This window comes from Asterias amurensis, chromosome 4, assembly GCF_032118995.1.
Source record: "Asterias amurensis chromosome 4, ASM3211899v1".
Taxonomy (NCBI): Eukaryota; Metazoa; Echinodermata; class Asteroidea; order Forcipulatida; family Asteriidae; genus Asterias; species Asterias amurensis.
This window is the reverse complement of record NC_092651.1, coordinates 20,121,360-20,139,925: the sequence shown is the minus strand read 5'-3', so window position 1 is coordinate 20,139,925 and position 18,566 is coordinate 20,121,360. Positions and strand designations below refer to the sequence as shown.

The 18,566-nt window shown below is 38.2% G+C and overlaps 1 protein-coding gene across 2 annotated transcripts; it reads right to left on the bottom strand.

The window, feature by feature from the left end:
• Nucleotides 1-962: 962 nt before the first annotated feature.
• LOC139936388 (uncharacterized) lies at nucleotides 963-17,561 on the bottom strand. Of its 2 annotated transcripts, XM_071931197.1 has the most exons (14): nucleotides 17,299-17,561; nucleotides 14,864-14,959; nucleotides 14,371-14,475; nucleotides 13,012-13,155; nucleotides 12,497-12,615; nucleotides 10,324-10,786; nucleotides 9,795-9,862; nucleotides 8,941-9,110; nucleotides 8,351-8,429; nucleotides 7,620-7,718; nucleotides 6,233-6,376; nucleotides 4,056-5,857; nucleotides 3,374-3,505; nucleotides 963-1,864 (listed from the first exon to the last, which is right to left on the bottom strand). In XM_071931197.1, exons 1-14 carry the CDS (start codon nucleotides 17,461-17,463, stop codon nucleotides 1,827-1,829), a joined length of 3,624 nt encoding a protein of 1,207 aa, XP_071787298.1. In that variant the 5' UTR covers nucleotides 17,464-17,561; the 3' UTR covers nucleotides 963-1,826. The 2 variants fall into 2 exon arrangements, with proteins under 2 accessions (XP_071787298.1, XP_071787299.1); XM_071931198.1 differs by lacking the exon at nucleotides 3,374-3,505 and having other exon boundaries at nucleotides 965-1,864.
• Between the last annotated feature and the right edge of the window lie 1,005 nt (nucleotides 17,562-18,566).

Below are 18,566 nucleotides of genomic sequence, written 5' to 3'. Positions count from 1 at the left end.
TGTAAGTCATTGTTTCTCATTTCAATATATCATTAAAATCGTCTGTGAATATTTGACTAAAATCGCTTTCAAAAGAACCAACTCCATTGTCAATTTAGGTAGAGACAGAACTCAACCAAGTAGCAGCATTCTATATTTTGAAATAACTCTCAGGTGATTTGTAAAGATGTTTACTTTATCCATGCTTTTGGGATTAAATTCTTTCATTTCTCTTTGGAACACCATCCCTGAAATACCTGTTAAATCTTTCACTTAATTATTCTCTTATTCTTCAGCAATTTAAAAAAAATTGTTTCTTTTTGAATACTTTTAATCAGCAATCAAATTTCATATGAGTGCTAAGCAGGAAACAGGTTTGCATAGCAGAAATCGGGTAGCCAGCTATTACACCATGTGACATACACTGCAATGCAATCTGTTCACTGCAAATTATCGCTTGTGTTGTCCTCGGCTGTGCACCGTGAGGAAAACACAATCAAAGAATGTTATATTTGGTCAATAGAGGGCGCTGTGACGTTTGCCCTGGACCCAAATTTTATAGAGCTGCTTGAGCAGAAATTATTGCTTAACAATTGTCTGCTTGACAGAAATGAGCAGGATACCAGTAAAAAATTGAACGAGTGACATGGTAGTTTCGCTGGTAATTTTATTCTGGTAAGCGTAATCTAATTATGCTTGTAGCTACTTTTTGAGGGCTTGATTTCACAAACTCCAAGATTCATCTTAAAGGAACACGTTGCCTTGGATCGGACGAGTTGGTCAAAACAAAAGCGTTTTTAACCGTTTTATATATAATGCATATGGTTGAAAAGATGTTTTAAAAGTAGCATACAATGATCCACACAAGTTTACCTCCAAATTGCGTGGTTTTCCTTCTACTGTGCGAACTATCACCGTCGGCCATTTATGGGAGTCAAAATTTTGACCCCCATAAATGGCCGACGTGTTAGTCGACGAGGTAAAAGGAAAACCACGCAATTTCGAGGCATGTTTGTGTGGATCATTGTATTCTACTTTTACATCTTTCTACCCATATGCATTTTATAAAAAACGGTTACAAACGTTTTTCAAAGACCAACTCGACCGATCCAAGGCAACGTGTTCCTTTAAGATAAGTTGTCAATATTGCCACAGTGATTGTTGCTGTGGCATCCCACATTGCCTAGCGATGAAAATTGATGCAAATCTTAAGACCAATCTTAGATCACTGCGAAACAGAGCCAATGCTTCCATAAAATTAGAGTTGTGTCATCAGATCAGTGCAAACTTTGGCCAATTTAGGTCCTTTATGAACTAGTGGATCTTTAGTACAGCTGGCACATACATCATGCAAATAAAATAATTTGGTGGCAGTAAGATGCTACAAATATAGTTGTCCACTAAGCTCTGTCAAGTTGGGCTTTTTGATGTAAGATATGACTGAACAACCAGACTGCAATGTTTGACCCCATACAACGAGCCAATGGGCCATATTTTTGACCGCGTGAGGGCGCTCTTAATCACTTGCGGGGGTATATTCATTCATACCCAAAACAGTTATTAAAGATTGGAACACATTAACAACACAGATATCTAATCCATCACGGACAATAAGACTTTTAAAGGAGCTGTTATAATGCACCTCTAAAGCAAATTGAAACTACGGCGCAACAAAAGTGACAGAACGCCTATTAGTCTGCGAATCGCATATACCCCCGAAAGTGATAAAAATACTATTTATAGCGCCCTTGCGTGGTCAAAAATAAGGCGCATTGGGACTTTCTTCCTCAACGGCCATTACTCTGAGTCCACGCTGACTAGCACAAGTTGTCGCCTACACTTTACCCTCATGGGATCCGATGTTGTTTCTGTTTGCGATGAGGCTCTGTGTAGAGAAAGAACAAACTATTAGTCTTGACTTTTCATGCCTCTTTTCCCATCGACAAATCTCAATGAAGTTGAAAAGAGCTGCAAAGCTAAGACTAATGAAGTACACAAATATCTAATGTGGTAATAGCAAAGGTAACAAAATACAAGGAAAGATTATGAATGGAATACTCTAGATGACAATGCTCGCAAACAGTGATTATGATCATCTACAATTAGCTTTAAAATAAAAACTATACAAATGGAAAATATTCTTTCTGAAATGAGGCATGAGGCAGATCAGCATAGCAGGACTCTAAAACTGAACTATGATGCCAAAATCCAAGTTTAGACCTTTCAACAGGGTACATGTACATGTTTTAAACATGATTTTAAGACCTTTGAATCCCTTGTGGTTTATGTTAATACATGATTTTAAGACAGCAGATGGTTGTGATTTGAAATCCAAGTGTTTTCTGTAATTGCATATTGTATTAAAAATAAGTAAAACACCAGCTACAGACAACCCTCAGTGGACACTATTGGTAATTACTCAAAATAATTATTAGCATAAAACCTTTCTTGATTACGAGTAATGGGGAGAGGTTGATAGTATAAAACATTGTAAGAAACAGCTCCCTCTGAAGTGACGTAGTTTTTGAGAAAGAAGTAATTTTCCACGAATTTGATTTTTAGACCTCAAGTTTAGAATTTGAGTTCTCGAAATCAAGCTTCAGAAAGCACACAACTTCCGTATGACAAGGGTGTTTTTTGTTTCATTATTATCTCGCAACTTTGACGATCGATTGAGCTCAAATTTTCACAGGTTTGTTATTTTATGCATATGTTGAGAAACACCAACTGTGAAGACTAGTCTTTGACAATTACCAATAGTGTCCACTGTCTTTAAACCAGTTCAAACGCTGAAAGAGTCCTGGAATTACACAATAGCAATGGGGGTAGAGGCGTCTATTGCTTTGGTCTTAGCCTAAATGATCCTTGACAAGTTTCCTATTGACTTTTATTTATTGTTCAGTGTGTGGAGGTGGAATAGTTGGACCGAAAAGAACAAAATAATGTTGATTGGAAGATTTGAGTCTAAGAGATTGCTGTTCTTGCAATGCTGGATGATGAATTTAAAAAAGAATGAAGACAAAATTAAATGAATTTTAAACTACTTTTAGTGAAAGTGCCTTAACAAAAATAACAAATCATTTGTCTTCATGCAATGAATCACACAATTAACTGGAAAGAAGACAACCGTTCCTGATGGAAAAGATAGACATTAAGATGAAAGAAAAAAAGAAGACCTTTTGAATAAGAAGGTGGTTCTATATGAGATGGGAAAAATAATGTGTGTGCTCAGAGATATGGACATGCGTTGGAATCACAGCAAACGGCAAAAACAAATCTACAAAATTTGCAAAAGGAAAGATGAAATATGATTGGCAAATCGCATGCAACTATGACAAGGGAACATCTCCAGGTAATCACCACCAAACTAACCATGCAGCAACAACAAAGTTACCTGGGTAAGTCTGATGGACATACATCAATGAATCTAGTGAGAGCTGCTGACGATGCAGCAGACGTTGTTGGGAGTTGTTTGTGGTGGCGGAGGAAGAAGAAGTGCTACTTTGCATTGAATCCAGAATGTTGCCTGTTAACAGACGGGGGTGTGGATGTCGGGAAATTGTGAGTATCACTGTGGTGTTTTTTTAATACCTACAATGGTTTGTGATTCAAGCCCGGTTCATACTTTTGTACAATTTTTCATGGCACAAATTTGCAAAGAATTTGCATCAGTTGACTAGTGCTCAATTATTGCGAAACATTTCCTGCAAAAACAGCCCTGTGATGTCAAAACTCACTTCGCATTCGCATTCACAGTAAGTACAAACCGGGTTTAACAACAACTCTTTGATGACTATATTGCTAGCTAAACACTGTGCAATACGGAAACTATATGCTCTTTCACTTGGACAAAAAACATGTCTTGGGATTCAAATGTATTTCAAGTGGTAGTGGAAGAAGTGCTACTTTGTATTGAATCCAGACTGTTGCCTGTGGATGGTGGGAAGAAGTGAGTATCACTATAGTGGTTTTTACTAAAAATGAAAAAACCTTTTAATCGCTACCTAGACATTGTGTATTTTTTTAAAGTTCCTAATTACTTTTGGCATATGCAGAAAAAAGCAATGGTAACTTACCTGCATTTTGAGTATGATAAAATGTGCCTGGTGCTGGGCCTGTTATGATGGCATCACCCGGGGAGGTACTCCTTCCTGATGACCCCTGATGACCCGGTGACACATGACCTGTTGTCATCGGGAAGGTCGGTGGGGCAAACACCGGTGAGGTCGATGGCTGCTTACGAGTAAGGTCCGCCAGGTAACCAGGTACGTTAGTCATGGCGGCAGGGTAGCTGGTGCTGTAGGAGGAACTATGGCCTGGACTTGTTGATGAGGTACGCTGATACTGAGAGTAACCAGGCTTCTGACCGAGTGGAGAGGTGCGGCGAGGGGAGCTTGGTGGCGGTGTAACCTGACTAGGGGAGGTGGAGTAGGGAGAGGTGCGGACAGAGTGGGGCGATCCCTTAGGAGGGGACGGGGAGGTGTATGCCGCGGAGGGGGCGGTGTATGCCGGAGAGGTGACTAACTTCCCTGTGTGTTTGCTGGAGAGAGAGCGATCACCTCCAGCCTGGGATACAGACTGAAAAGCTGAATCTTTCCTGGACATGTACAGGCTGCCTGCACTGCTGAGCGGTTGGCTAGACGGTATCTTTGCGGGCAGGGATTGGGATGTGGAAGTTACAGCTGGAGTGTTGCCTTGCTGCGACAGGCGATGTGATGAGGTAAGGGGCTCCCGCTTTGAAGAAGAGCCGCTGTACTGTTGTGAATGTGTGCTCGGGGGCGACACCAACTTATGAGTAGAGTAAACAGCTGCGTCGGATTGGACTCCCCCAGTGAGATTTGCATGACGGGTTAGCTTCACAACGGGCTGCGTGATTACTGAGGCTGAATCTACATGTACACTTGGGATACCTTGCCCAGCCAGTCTGAGTTTCTCAAAAGCCGTCTTGTGCGCCGCTGTTTTAGCACTTCCAGACAGACTGACCTCCTGCGGTGCAGGAGTCTTGTATTTCTGCTGAGCTGCTGGCGAAGTTTGCATGACTTCTTTTGCTTGAGAAGAGTTATTCTTTTGGGCCGTACTATACATTTTCTCAAACTCCATCTGGAAGCTGGTTTTAGGCCCGGTACTCGCCATCTTAACGGACGCGGGCTTCTGAAGCACTGCGACGGCTTTGGTGTTTCTGACAGAGTTGCCGGCTACACTCGAAGACTGCTGAGAAGCTACTTGTGCCAATGCTTTAATCTCATCAGCATAAGGCGAGAGTCCCTTCCGACTGCTCTCTGCCGACCAAGCATCTTGAGGTTGCAACAGCAACGATGCCTTCCTCAGAATATCTAGTTGTAGAGCTTGGGCTTCCTCTTCAGCAGTCATTCTTATGCACGGCGGAGCTGACACCTCTCTCTTGCTCTGAATCTTAGCATCCTCTACCCTTGCTTTCTTTGAAGGCTGACTGGATTGACTCTCAGCAGGTGTATCATGTAATGCCAGCTGCTCGGCTATAAGTAAGTCCATAAAGTCTCTGGAGTCTTTGACTCTGGGCGCAGCATTATCAGGTGCATTGGTAGTTTTTGGTCTATTGCTGGGTTTGGGGTTGGCCTTCTCTTTCTCTGAGGTCGGCTGGGGATCGTGAGATTTACTTGCATAGTCGAGTAATGTAGGGATGTATGAATCCTGACTGCTGCTATCTGGGGATGTTAGACGTGCATCGGGTCGGTCCGGCTTACGGCGGGAGTCGGGCTCGTCTGCACTGGAATCCAAGGCTTCTGGTGTTGAGGTCTTAGTTGGTGTAGGCTTCTTGAGAATGGGGAGAATCTTTCTTGGCTTAGAAGAAACTGATGTTATGGTTCCGTGTACAGAACGAGACTCCTTGAAGAGGGTTCTGAAAAAAGCAATTTGCGTGACGGGATATTATTCTTCTATCAGCACTCAGCAAACAGTTTAAGTTCAAGAGATATCTCCACCTAGAAAGGAAACCCTACAGGGCTCGAAGTTTAGAGGAAATACTCACAACACTGCAGGGCTTGTACATTACAGTATTTACAGTATTTACTGGACCAACATACGTTACAAGAACATACGTTCTTCACAGTTCAAAATGTACGTGTAAACTGTTTTTATTTGGACAAGCACTAAGAAAATATCTCATTAATTTTATGTAAAAGACAACCAAAGAAAACGCTTTAAATACAAGGCGACGTGTCCCTTTAGAATTTGAGCCCTGCCCACGCAACCTGCAAATTAAGCAAAGACGAACCTCATCTGCATCCATCCATTAAGCCAGAGAGGTTTAATCTCATCCTCCAGGTACATCTTAAGATAGTCTTCAGCTGACTGAGTTCGGATCTTAGACATCTTGTAAGTTTGCATTTTGACGTTTACGATGGTACAAAGTAATTCCCTGTTGAGAGGAGTGAAAAAGGAGAAAGGTATTTAATTCTAGAAAATGAATTTAATTTTTTTTTATCAGGGTTGCTTTATTACTTCTGGATACTCTGTGTAGATGTAACGTAACTAGCTCAAAATCCTGATGAAGAGAGAGCATACTGTTTAAAAACAAGTAAACCATCGGTTCATTTCATACTTGGCGTGTCATAGCCGAGCGGTCAAATGCACAGGACTCAAGCTCTGGGCCCAATTTCATAGAGCTGCTGAGCACAAAAATTTGCTAAGCATGAAATTTCTTCCTTGATAAAAACAGGATTATCAAACAAATTTCCGATTGTTGTTACTGGTATTCAGTTGTTGTTTACTTATCCTGAAAATCACGTGGAAATTTGGTTGGTAATCCTGTATTTATCAAGGAAGAAATTTCAGGGTAAGCAAATTTTTGTGCTTAGCAGCTCTACGAAATTGGACCCTGGTGTTTCTGTGGGTTGGAGTTTCGGTCCGATACTTGTGTCCAGCTAGACACTTAACCATTATTTCTTTTCGAATGGGACTTAAACCCATAGGCCCCCCATGTGTTAAGTAATGCATGTTAAAGACCCAGTACACTTATCGATAACGAGAAGGGGTTTGCACCGGTGTTTTCCTGTAAGGTTAGTGGCAGATTGAGCAAATAAATGGGTGTTATGTTTCAAACATAGCAAAGAGTTGGCAGCAAAAATACAAGAAAATAGAAACCGTCTTTGACTTATTTTACTAACTTAAAGGCAGTGGAAACTATTGGTAATTACTCAAAATTATTATTAGCATAAAACCTTACTTGGTAACAAGTAATGGGGAGAGGTTGATAGTATAAAACGGCTCCCTCTGAAGTGACATAGTTTTCCGAAAAAGAAGTAATTTTCCGCGAATTTGATTTCGAGACCTCAGATTTAGATTTTGAGGTCTCGAAATCGAGCATCTGAAAGCACACAGATTTGCGTGACAAGGGTGTTTTTTTCTTTCATTATTATCTCACAACTTCGACGACCAATTGAGTTCAAATTTTCACAAGTTTGTTATTTGATGCATATTTTGAGATACACCAAGTGAGAAGACTGGTCTTTGACAATTACCAATAGTGTCCAGTGTCTTTAAAGATCAGCACTCACGAGGCATCTCAGAAAATAAATCAATTGAAATTATGAGAACAACTGCCCAGCTGACCGCCATTTCCAGCTCCGATAAAAACTAAATCCAAACCCCTAGATCCTCACCTGATTTCATGGGTCCATTGAAACCTCTTAGAAGGAACCTGGCCTCTGGTGCCTTTTGTCTTTGTCTCCTCTTCAACTGGTTGACTCTTATTCATCATTCTGTAGGAATAAAAACATTGACAGGTGTACAAAATAATAATAATGTAATAGATGCAATAATGATGATGCAATATTGGGGATAGAGAAATATATAGTTTGGCACAGTATACAAGGGGCTTCAATTACACACCCATAGTTTGACACCCCAATGTTCCGAAACCCCCAAAGTATAGACGACGTGACCTCTGACGTCACTCAATAACCATAACATGATTTGCGTGCATACCGCCAGGATAGAAAAGTACACGCAATCTTACCATGACTACGCGTCTTTTTGCCCGGCGAAACATGACGTGTACAGTGTTTTGTCAACAGAGGGCAGTTTGAATGTAAACATAGGTCACATCATCCATACTACTCACCCTAACCTTCACCCTTTCTCCCGTAGATCGTGATGGGTTAGAGCAGTCAGCAGGCTTCCCACTCAAAATTACTTTTAGTGTAGGCCTGCATGTCCACTCACAAGTTGAAATACTTTATGGGTGGATTCAGGTTTTTAAAGAAAAAAGTTACAACCATTGAAAAAAATTGCTAACATGATCATAGAAAATGGTTCATTTTACTACCTAATTTTTTCCATCTAATAAAGGGAACAATTTACAAACATTCTTTTTTATTACAGTGTTTCTTACGCATTATATTTGTCCTGTGCTGCAGCTTGGCATTCTTGTTGATATCTCTCGAGCTGCGCTGGCATCGCCTTGGCAATTGCTGTAAAAAAATTAAAATTAAAATGATACAACTTAATTAACAACTTTTTTTTGCAAGATGCCTAGATATTTCATCGGATGATTTGTATAGAAAAAATTATATTTAATTTTCCAGCATTATTTGATTACCTTTTTGGTGTATTTGTTTACTCATTGGATTTGGTAAGGCATGATGGTAAAATGTAGGAACATGCTATTGGGCACAAGGCTTTGATAGGCTTTTCACGTGTAATACATTTCTGCAAATTTTTCAAAGGGCAAAGTAATCAGCAATCAAATTGAAGCAGGGAGAATACCATGTTGTAGGACGGTTTTAAACATGTCTGGAAAGGACTAAGGGAATAAAGGCTTAATAAAGTATGAAACTTATCCATTTTCCGATGTCCTATAGCGAAACTGTCCAAGGTATTCATGAATATTGATTTAAGCGCTTTGAGATGCCAGTAGATAAAGCATTACATAAAAACTAGATGTTAATATTATTTTGCTTTCAAGTACATGTAATTCCTGACCTTCTTTAAGTTTCTGCAAGGGTTCCTTGAGGCAGCTGTCATGGGCCATAAGACGTAGCTTCTTGGCCCTCTTCAGTAGCGTCTCCTTGGTACATGGCAGATTAGAGGCAAGATGGCTGTATAACGAGGAGCGGGTCCCACAAGACTCGTCTCGTGACTGATTCTCGATCCTGTTGGCCCAAAAAAAAGACCCATAAACTTAACTACTTCAGGTCATATGAACATATGATAAAAAAAAACAAGCAAATAAAACAACAAAAGTTTGATGCGCTTATTTTGACAATGGAAATCAACAAAAGTAACTGTACTTTAACAACATCTTCCATGTATGATATTTTGTTTTTTAAAAAAAAGTAGGATCATTTTATAGAGTACAAAGGCTGACATACAAGTTACATAGATTTTAATAGACCTTTCAGGCTATTTAAACACAATTTCTTTTTCTGACTTTTCCACAAAAAAAACCAGGCTTTTGTAGGAACAAATTGAGGCCTGCTTCAAATGCTATAGACGATGTGACCTATGTTTACATTCAAACTGCCCTCTGTTGACAAAACACTGTATACGTCATGTTTCGCTGGGCAAAAATACGCGTAGTCATGGTAAGGTTGCATACACTTTCTAGCTGGCTGCCAAAACAGGTTTTGCGTGGCGGTTTGCGCGCGAACCGTGTTATGGTTTTCGAGTGACGTCAGAGGTCACATCGTCTATACTCCACATGATGAAAGTATTTCAACTTTATGATTGAAAATTAGAAACAAAGTGCCCCAAAAATACAGATGGGCTTTCAAAATACAGATAAGGTTTCAACATACAGATCATTTTCAAAATACAGACAAGTTTTTAGCACTCACTTCAACAGTAGATTATTTACTGACGCTGTGAAGAACTTGCATTTTCCTTCAACAGATTTTCTTGCAGCCTGAAAGAAAAACAAATGAGAGCCCATGAAACATTACAACAAGTGAGTATTACAAATAAAAAACTCTCATGCCCTATCTCAAGTACTTGCTGTGTGGACATATTTTTATCAAGAAACCCCAATTTGTTATTTTGATTTAATAGTTGTAAAGACTCTATTAAACAAAGGGGGTCAAGGTGATTTTGAGAAAATTGTGAAATCAGGACAAATCCTGAGAAATCGCATGCACGATGAAATCAATTAACCATTCTTTTAAATGTTAATTTTTGCATCAGGGTCAAGAATACAAATTGGCATGTGTTTGAATACCCCCCAAGTAAAATTTGCTTATGATTTTTTCAAGAGCTTAGGCAAGTACACTCAGTATACAGTGTAAGAGTAACCCAATTGTTAATCATTCTTTTAGAAATCCAAATAACATTGATATTGCTTTCTTTGTACGAACACCCTAACTCATCCACCTCTTTGATCTTGTCCACGTTCACTATGAGCGACGTTGGTAGTCCATCCGGTAACGGTGACTTCCCATCCTCATCCAATACATCATCTCCATTTGGTCCGGGTGATCCTAACCCCCTCTCTGTCTCATCCGTGCTCATGGGTCCCTTCAAAGCTTCTTCCATCGCTGCAGCCATGTCACTGTCCATCTTCAAGTCCGACATGATCAGTCCGAGGTCAAGCGAGGGGTCAATATCGCCCAGGGATGCATTGAGATCGATAACGTCTACTGATGATGACGTAGGTAAGCCGTTTGTGGCTGATGCATTGTTTGATGGTGCTTTGGTTGTGTTGCTTGTTGCGATGGAATCTTTGGAGGAATCTTCGCCCGCCCCGTAATGCTTAACGGCTTCCTCTCTTAGTTTCAGCAGCTCAGCGACTGTTGGGATCCGCCCGGCTAGACTCTTCTTTTTCCTGCCTGGCTTCCTATGATTGGTTTGACAAAATAAACAACAATTAAAAATAATGCACTGCAATTTTAACTACCTGAAGTTTACCATGAAACAATCTGGCTTTGTATTGTCTTCTTAATTGTTTAATGTACACAACAGAGATGACAGTAACCACCATTTAGGTAAAGGCAGGCCTTGAATTAAAGGGTGTATGTACTTTTTCCCAACAAAAAACACAATGTCCACAGATATACATTAAACTTACTCAGTTTGAAGATTATGATAGTAGAAAACTTCCCTTGAAATTTTACTTACTGAGGTGCTGTAGTTTTTGAGAAATGAGTAAAAGTAATAATTTTCGTGTCAGTTTTAGCATGTAAAAACGTATTAACCAGTTATGCTATGGTTTTGGTATAATATCATAACTGGTTAAGGGAATTTTACATGCTAAAATAATTTTATGATATTTTGTGATTTGTTTTACTCATTTCTCAAAAACTACACAACCTTAGTTAGTAATATTTGAAGAGAAGCTTTCCACTATCATTATCTTCAAACCCTGTAAGTTTAATGTAAATCTGTGGACATTTTGAAAAAGTACCGAATCCTTTAACACACATTACACATATTTATTGCCATGGTGCCCTGTGCCTTTGCTGTGGCCCTTTGCAGAGTTCAAACACAAATTTACATGTTTCTCCTAGAAGTGCCCCTTACTAGAGATAAATTGCAGTGCCCCTTCATGAACGAATTCAAGGCTAAGGTTTGTGGTGATGTCAATCATGACGATTGCACTCAGCCAAGAGCCTAATTTCAGAGCAGAATTCAAGAAAAAGTTATGTTTTGGTTTTGTATTTCATAAAGTTTTGATTTTTGTTTTTGTGTTTATTATTATGTAGGAGTTGAAAATTTGCATGGTGGAAATATGATATAGTAAGGTTTGCGGTAACACCATGTATTGACAATCTCTAATTGAGTTTCTGTGGTTCTGAAAATAACTGTAGGTTTCAACTACAATAATAATAATATTAACAAATTCTTATATATAGAAGAGTTTGCGATAACACCATGTAAATGAGTTGGGGTGGTTCTGAAAAGAATCGTTGGATTAACTCGACGTTTCGATCAGTATGCTCTGATCGTCTTCTGGAGAATGCTGGACTCTGATGCTGCATGCTGCTTAAGTACTGGGCGGTGGATCAGCGGGTTAATCCAACGGTTCTTTTCAGAACCACCCCAACTCATTTAGAGATTGTTATTACATGGTGTTACCGCAAACTCTTCTATATCTTATTTCCACCATGCAAAGTTTCAAATCCTACTTAAATTCTTATATAGCGCATTTCACAATAACCGTATCAATGCTCTTTACATTAGTGCCCTGGTCATGGGGCCAATAACATCCCTTCAATGTTTCTCAGTTCCCTTGGGAGTATTCAGCCCTGAGCTGCCTGTAAGGCACTTGTGGCTTTTCATACAAAATATCAACCTTTACCCTCGTAGGTACCCATTTATACCCCTGGGTAAAGAGAAGCAGGTATAGTAAGGTAATAAAGGTATCTTGCTCAAGGACACAAGGGTCACGTCCGGGATTCAAACCCACACTCTGGTGACTGCACCAGAACTTGAATTCGATGCTCTTAACCACTCGGCCTTGACACTTATGTTTATTATTGTTACTATTCTCTGTTTATTATTATTAATCACACTGAGCTTCAACATCTATCTTCTATAAATAAGTTACCCCAATTGTCTCTGTAGCTGTTTTCTCATCTTCTTGGCGGCTTTATCAGATGAGGATGAGGAGTTTCTTTTTCTCTTTCCTTCTTTCCTGTCTCCATCTGCCGGCTTCCGATGCTTCTTCTATAAAATAACAAGGACATTATTATAACGACAATGAAATACAACATCTATGAGAATCAATATATAAGACCCATTTTGTAACTAGGTCCATTTTAGACTTCAATAATTTTCATGGCCATTCTATCAATGTTAACCATTAGACACACAAAAGAGTAAAACAAAAGTCATGTTAAAAAAAAAATGTTGTGTCAGTGCAAAATCTTTGTTTCCTTAAACAGCAATTTTGTCATGCCCGTGTTTTACCAATTGTTGTATCTTGTTTAAATAATCCAGATATTTGTACAAATAAAAACAAGAGATACAGTGTTTTTTGCACTGCTCATTTTTGTGCGAGATTCGCTTTTACACCAATCCGACGATACATGTTTTCATAAAAATAATATAACCGACTATTACCCTTGGTGTTTTCTTCCTGCGCATTGGATCTTGGAAGTCCCCACTGTTATCCGAGTCCGATCTCTCTCTGAAGTGCAGTTGGCCCTGATTGATGTAGAACCCACCGAGCTGAGTAGTAAGAACGTCTGGGACTAGCTCGTCGTACTGAACAGGAAGAAAAATAGCGGATTATATTTGGGGCGGCAAGACTAGCTTCACCCAAGTTTCAAAAGCTACAGACAAGCTGTTAGAATACTATTCAATTATTATTGCGATTATTTTTGGTGCAGTGAGACCTGCTAACCTGTGAGATACGCTTGCACCTTAGCAATTTTTTCTGCTACAGTAAGCTTAAAAATTTGCTTACCATTAAGCAGCGCTATGAAATTGGACCCTGATCTTAGGTGTTGAAAGGATGGCATTTCCACCTTTAGATAACCCCTGGCATTATAGATTCCAAGGAGTTTTTGGGAAACAGTTTCCAGATACACATAGTGCAAAACAAGTTGATCAAAGACCATGACTTTTTAAAATTTGAGAAAAAATACACCTTTTGTTGTTAAATTTGTTTTCAAATGAGCTTGAAAAAAGAAAGAAAGATATTATAATAATAGCCACAATCATGGGTGGCAACACATTTTGTTTGTGTCCATAGTCCATGTTATGAACATCAGTTTTGAAAACCATTGTTGTAGTTATCTTAATGGGTAAATATTATTGATATGTCAATCAACAATTACTGTGTCAATGGATAACAAAAAGCACTTCAGTTTGTCGTATAGAAGATCTGCAAGGAGTACTATGTAACTATGTATCTGTTGTTCATTTGGTGTCTTTGTAACAAAAGGTGTACTCATGTTTGTGGCTGTGCACAGTAGTTAATAGTTGAGCCTGAAAATGGGACGTAAAGCCATTGGCCCCTATGTCAGTGTTGTGTAACGCATGTAAAAGAACCCAGTGCACTTATCGAAAAAAGAAGGGGTTCTACGCCCTGGTGTTCCTGGCTGCTGTATGCGCCGTAGCACCTTGTAAACCCTTATAGGGTGCTACATAATTGGGTCTCAGAAATCATCTCTGCAATACATTGTAACCTTTCTTTCTGAACGTTTGTATAACTCAGCGCCTTGAGAACCTTGTTTGGTAGATACATGCACTATACATGTATAAGACTTTGATATTGTTTAAATTAGAAAGAAACAAATATGACAAGGGTTGAAAAAGAAGAAATCTACTGATTTCCATTCATGAAACGTTTACGTGTACATTGGCAAGAGCTATATATTGGAACACTCTGTTTCAATAGAGCATCTATTTTTGTTGATTTGACTTTTAAAGATGGGAAGAACTCTTGATGAATCAAAAAACAGTAAAAATACATACACATTCTGAGTTGTCTACGAACGGATCAGTGTCATCGTAACCCATCCCAACGTCAATCAGCTCATCAATGAAGACATGTTTCCTTTTCTTCCCCTTCTTGGGAGCCTAAAATAAATAAATACAATAAAAGAAAGGAAAACAATCAAATCGGAAATCAAGAAATTTGTTAAGAATGGTTTTCTGACTCATTTTTAAGCAGAGCATTTTTGCAAATATTTTTTTTCTGCTAAAGCAGCTTTATGAAATTTGGCTCAAGCCAGATTCAGTCATTTTAAAACAAGGCCTCAAAATTTAGTTCATTTGATGCTTTATAACAGGTTTTATAATTAAATCTACAAACTCTAAAATACAAAAGTGTGGTATTAAAATTGTGTATCTGTTAGTTGATGCGTACATGTATCCACGAAACAATTGACAGTTTTGTATTAAAACATTCGAACACAGATTAAAACAGAAGAGGCAGGCAGGTCTATCCAATAAGACTAATTCTCACATATTTCTCTTCAAATTTCTTGGCGATTGACTCCAATCCACCGATGTCATCTTCATCAAGCTCATTGAAGGACTGGTCAATGCCGTTCTCCTTGTGCTGTAACATAAAAATTCAGAACATTCATTTTCATTTCTGAAGTCATCCAAGAGGCAAAATACATAACATTGAATTATTTCTTTGTTATCTTTAATTATTGTACTTTGGTTGCACATTGCTGAAAAGTCAAATAAATAGTTAATAATCCATAACTTTGGAAAAGGAATCATGAGTTTGTCAAGTACATGTAGTTTATAGCATATTTGTTTATTAACTTTAACTGAAACTTACTTTGTGCATGAATCAGAATGCCAATATTAAATAGCAAATTGTGATTTTTGAGTAGCAACTGACATTTGTAAAGCATTTTGCTCTGCTATATTAAATGTAAATCGTTTGCTGCAAGTGCAAGTAAAAAAATAAAAACAAGAATTAAAAAATAAAAAGTAAGTATAATAAATGATAAAAAGAGAATTCTTAATAACAAACAAAGACAACAATCTTCACTGATAATTGTTTTCTTGCTTCAAAAAGTGAAAACAAAGTTTCTAAAAACAAAAACATTTCATAAAAACCCCAGATAAAAACAAAACCCAACATTTTGCACCAGTCTTAAAATAAACACACAGCTTTAACCACAAACCCATCAACAAATACATTAAAACAACACTTCAATCATCGTCCATTAAATAAATCTTCCAATCAAATAGATCAGACCAATAACTTTACAACAACTATCTCCTTCACACAACTAGTACAAATCCACAAAAACCCACGCAGAACCACGCACCACAACCCAAATAATGCCGCCTAAAAAACCGCCCCTCACGGCACGAGTAACAAGATTTCCAGCGCTCGTGGCCTCCTGACCCCATTAAGCTCAATTAGAAGGTCAACGTTAATGACACTACACTCACAAAACAATAGATTTTCAACCCAAAGATAATCCCCCACACACGTCCCGTGTGTGAACATCCACCACACAATCCCCGTTCCCTGGCCCTATACACACTACCTAACGCTTCCCCAGGCCCAATGCATTGTGCATGCAATGGTATTCGAACCTTTCAACCCTTCCACTTGCCACACTTCGATAACACCTTCACACTTCAGTGAACAACATTAATTAGCAGTGGAAGAACCCCATAAGAAACCATGGCAATTTACCAAAGAATGCACAAAAACGATGTGGACATGAACTTATATAAAAACACGTAGGGCCTAGTCATGCTTCACTGACCAACAATTCTCACCACACACTACCGAAAAGCAAATATCAACATCATTAAACGTGAGCATGTATCAAGAAGAAAAGTACTTGTAAAAACTGCCAAACTATCATAAAATCATGTAAAATTCATAAAAGATGTAAGTCCGCGAACATTCATCATTTTTGTGTTTATTTCTCCCCGATCATCAACCAAAACGTGAAGTCGCAAAATTCAAGACATGTTCAAAATATCTACACATGTGCGGTCACAAAAAACAAAATGTTTCCATCATCATCATCAGTATGCATACGTCACGTACACCATTCGCAGAAAGATCCATTATCTGTTTCCCATGACCTTTATTTTTTTCAAGGTGGCCCTTCAACATTTCTTCACTAAAATTGGTTCCATCTTTGCAAAAATCACAAGTAAAGCAGCCACATCGATAAGAGCATAAAAAACATCACTAAAATTTGCCCAGATCTCTCAAGTTGGCGGGCTTTTAAAATCCAGTCATTCATTACGCTGGTCACGACCGCAACTAGGTCGGTAATTATTCACGTTCAAAAAGCCGTACAGTAAATAAAAATGTCTGCCAGTTTCAGCAGTCATCCTATACATTAAAAAATACCACAGTTCTTCACTAAATATATTAAATTATCTTTCCCAAATAGAATATCTACTCCTGGTGCAACTATCTTTTAGTGCAGGACATGGTAAGAAGCGAGCATGAGAGCTCCACATGCAAGACGGTCCCTTTCATGCAAATAAAGAACACAACCACATGAACATTTTGCGGCTGCTTTCGTCCAAAGGCAACGCCCGCGTTGAAAGAAATGGAAGCAGAAAAGGTTGGAAAAGCAAAGATGGCGACAGGACTGAAATCTAATTGTCTTCCTATGTATGATGTTTATGCAGTTCTTACACATATCTGACACAAACAAAAAAGCTAAAAACTACAGCAACCCATTCCCGTCCAAAAGCCCATAATACGTGCATACCGTGGGCGATCATGGCAATTGTGAAACCGTATAGCTCAAGACGCTCACGTCTTCAAGTTGAAAAGGGGCTGGAAAAAGCTCGAAAATATGGGGAAAAGTGTGGAAACTTCGTGAGAACATAGAACAGATGTTGTTCTATCAATATGCACCATTTTGAATTGGAATTGGAAACCATAGGTTTACTTACCGCAGCCTTTTTAACCAGTTGGCAATAGGAAAACACCGAGCAGGTTTTGTCACTAGGCTCTTTAAGGGTCAAACTGAACCTCAGCGTCGGCACTGTTTCCTTCTCTTTCTTCAATGGGAAAAGTGGTCCAACCGACGAAGGTATAATCCTCCTGCGTTCCGCCATCGTTTTCCACTGTGGAAACTGATGAAATACGTGTCGTCCGGGCAAAAACTGCCAAAAATATCGTTCTACCTTCCAACGTCCGTCGCCATTTTGACCATGTCGACTGCAGCGCGCGCATGCGCTGTGGTGAAATTGACAACGCGGCAAACTTGATTGCCGTAGTAACGTTTTCACATCTTTTTTTATGCGCGTATTGTATATCACAACGATAATTAAAACTTATTAATTAATTAGAGCACAAGAAAAAAAATCCTTTATTTCCAAACAATCCTCTCCAAAAGAAAACGGTTAATTTATATTTTCAATTAAGATGATTAAAAAAAAAAAAAAATTAAAAAAATTAAAAATTAGGAAATTAAATTAAATTTCGTAATTGATTGAAAAGCATGGTTATAAAGCTTGACTCACTAACTGGTCTTCGTTTTATCTTCTGATTATTTATTTAAATATTTTTTTTTTTAATCTATTTTTATTTCTTTCTAGAGGGACTAATTTCTAATTTCTTATAATGTGTATTAAAAAAATAAATAAATAAATCGAATAAAATAAGTAAATAAATAAAAAGACAAAACAAAACCCAGAAACAGATAAAAAGCAAACAAACACACCAACACCCCAACACCAACAATCAATTAAATAAATAAATAAATAAATAAATAAATAAATTAAATCAATTATAAACAATTAATATCTTATAGAAAAAAACTAGGGTGATATTTAAACATACTTCCGAGTGACTACTTCTGGTACTTTTCAGTACTTACCAAAAAATATTTAAGAATTAGTTTTTTCCCCGAATCAAATCGTAGTAGCATGCACATTAATTAAGGTATACGTTTCAAGGATCTCAATGAATATTCAACAGCTTTGATTAATTAGTAGTTTGAGAAAGTCATGTTTGGAAAGCTCTCTACACTTGTATCACGGTGCTTTACTTGAGGACAAAATGTGGACAAACAACAAGGCTCAGAAAATACAAGTAATATGAAAGAATGGAACACTCTACAAAATCACATCATGGATACTCAAACAAACTATTAATATTTTCAACTGCTCAGTTGTTAAATTTTTCAACACGTGTATTGAAATTAATACATGAAACC

Coding starts and splice junctions, on each gene's coding strand:
- LOC139936388 (XM_071931197.1), bottom strand. CDS start 17,463: ATGGCGGAACGCAGGAGGATTATACCTTCGTCGGTTGGACCACTTTTC. Junction 7,719..8,350: donor GCACAGGACAAATATAATGC/GTAAGAAACACT, acceptor TTATTCCTACAG/AATGATGAATAAGAGTCAAC. Junction 3,506..4,055: donor TTATCATACTCAAAATGCAG/GTAAGTTACCAT, acceptor GTCTGTTAACAG/GCAACATTCTGGATTCAATG.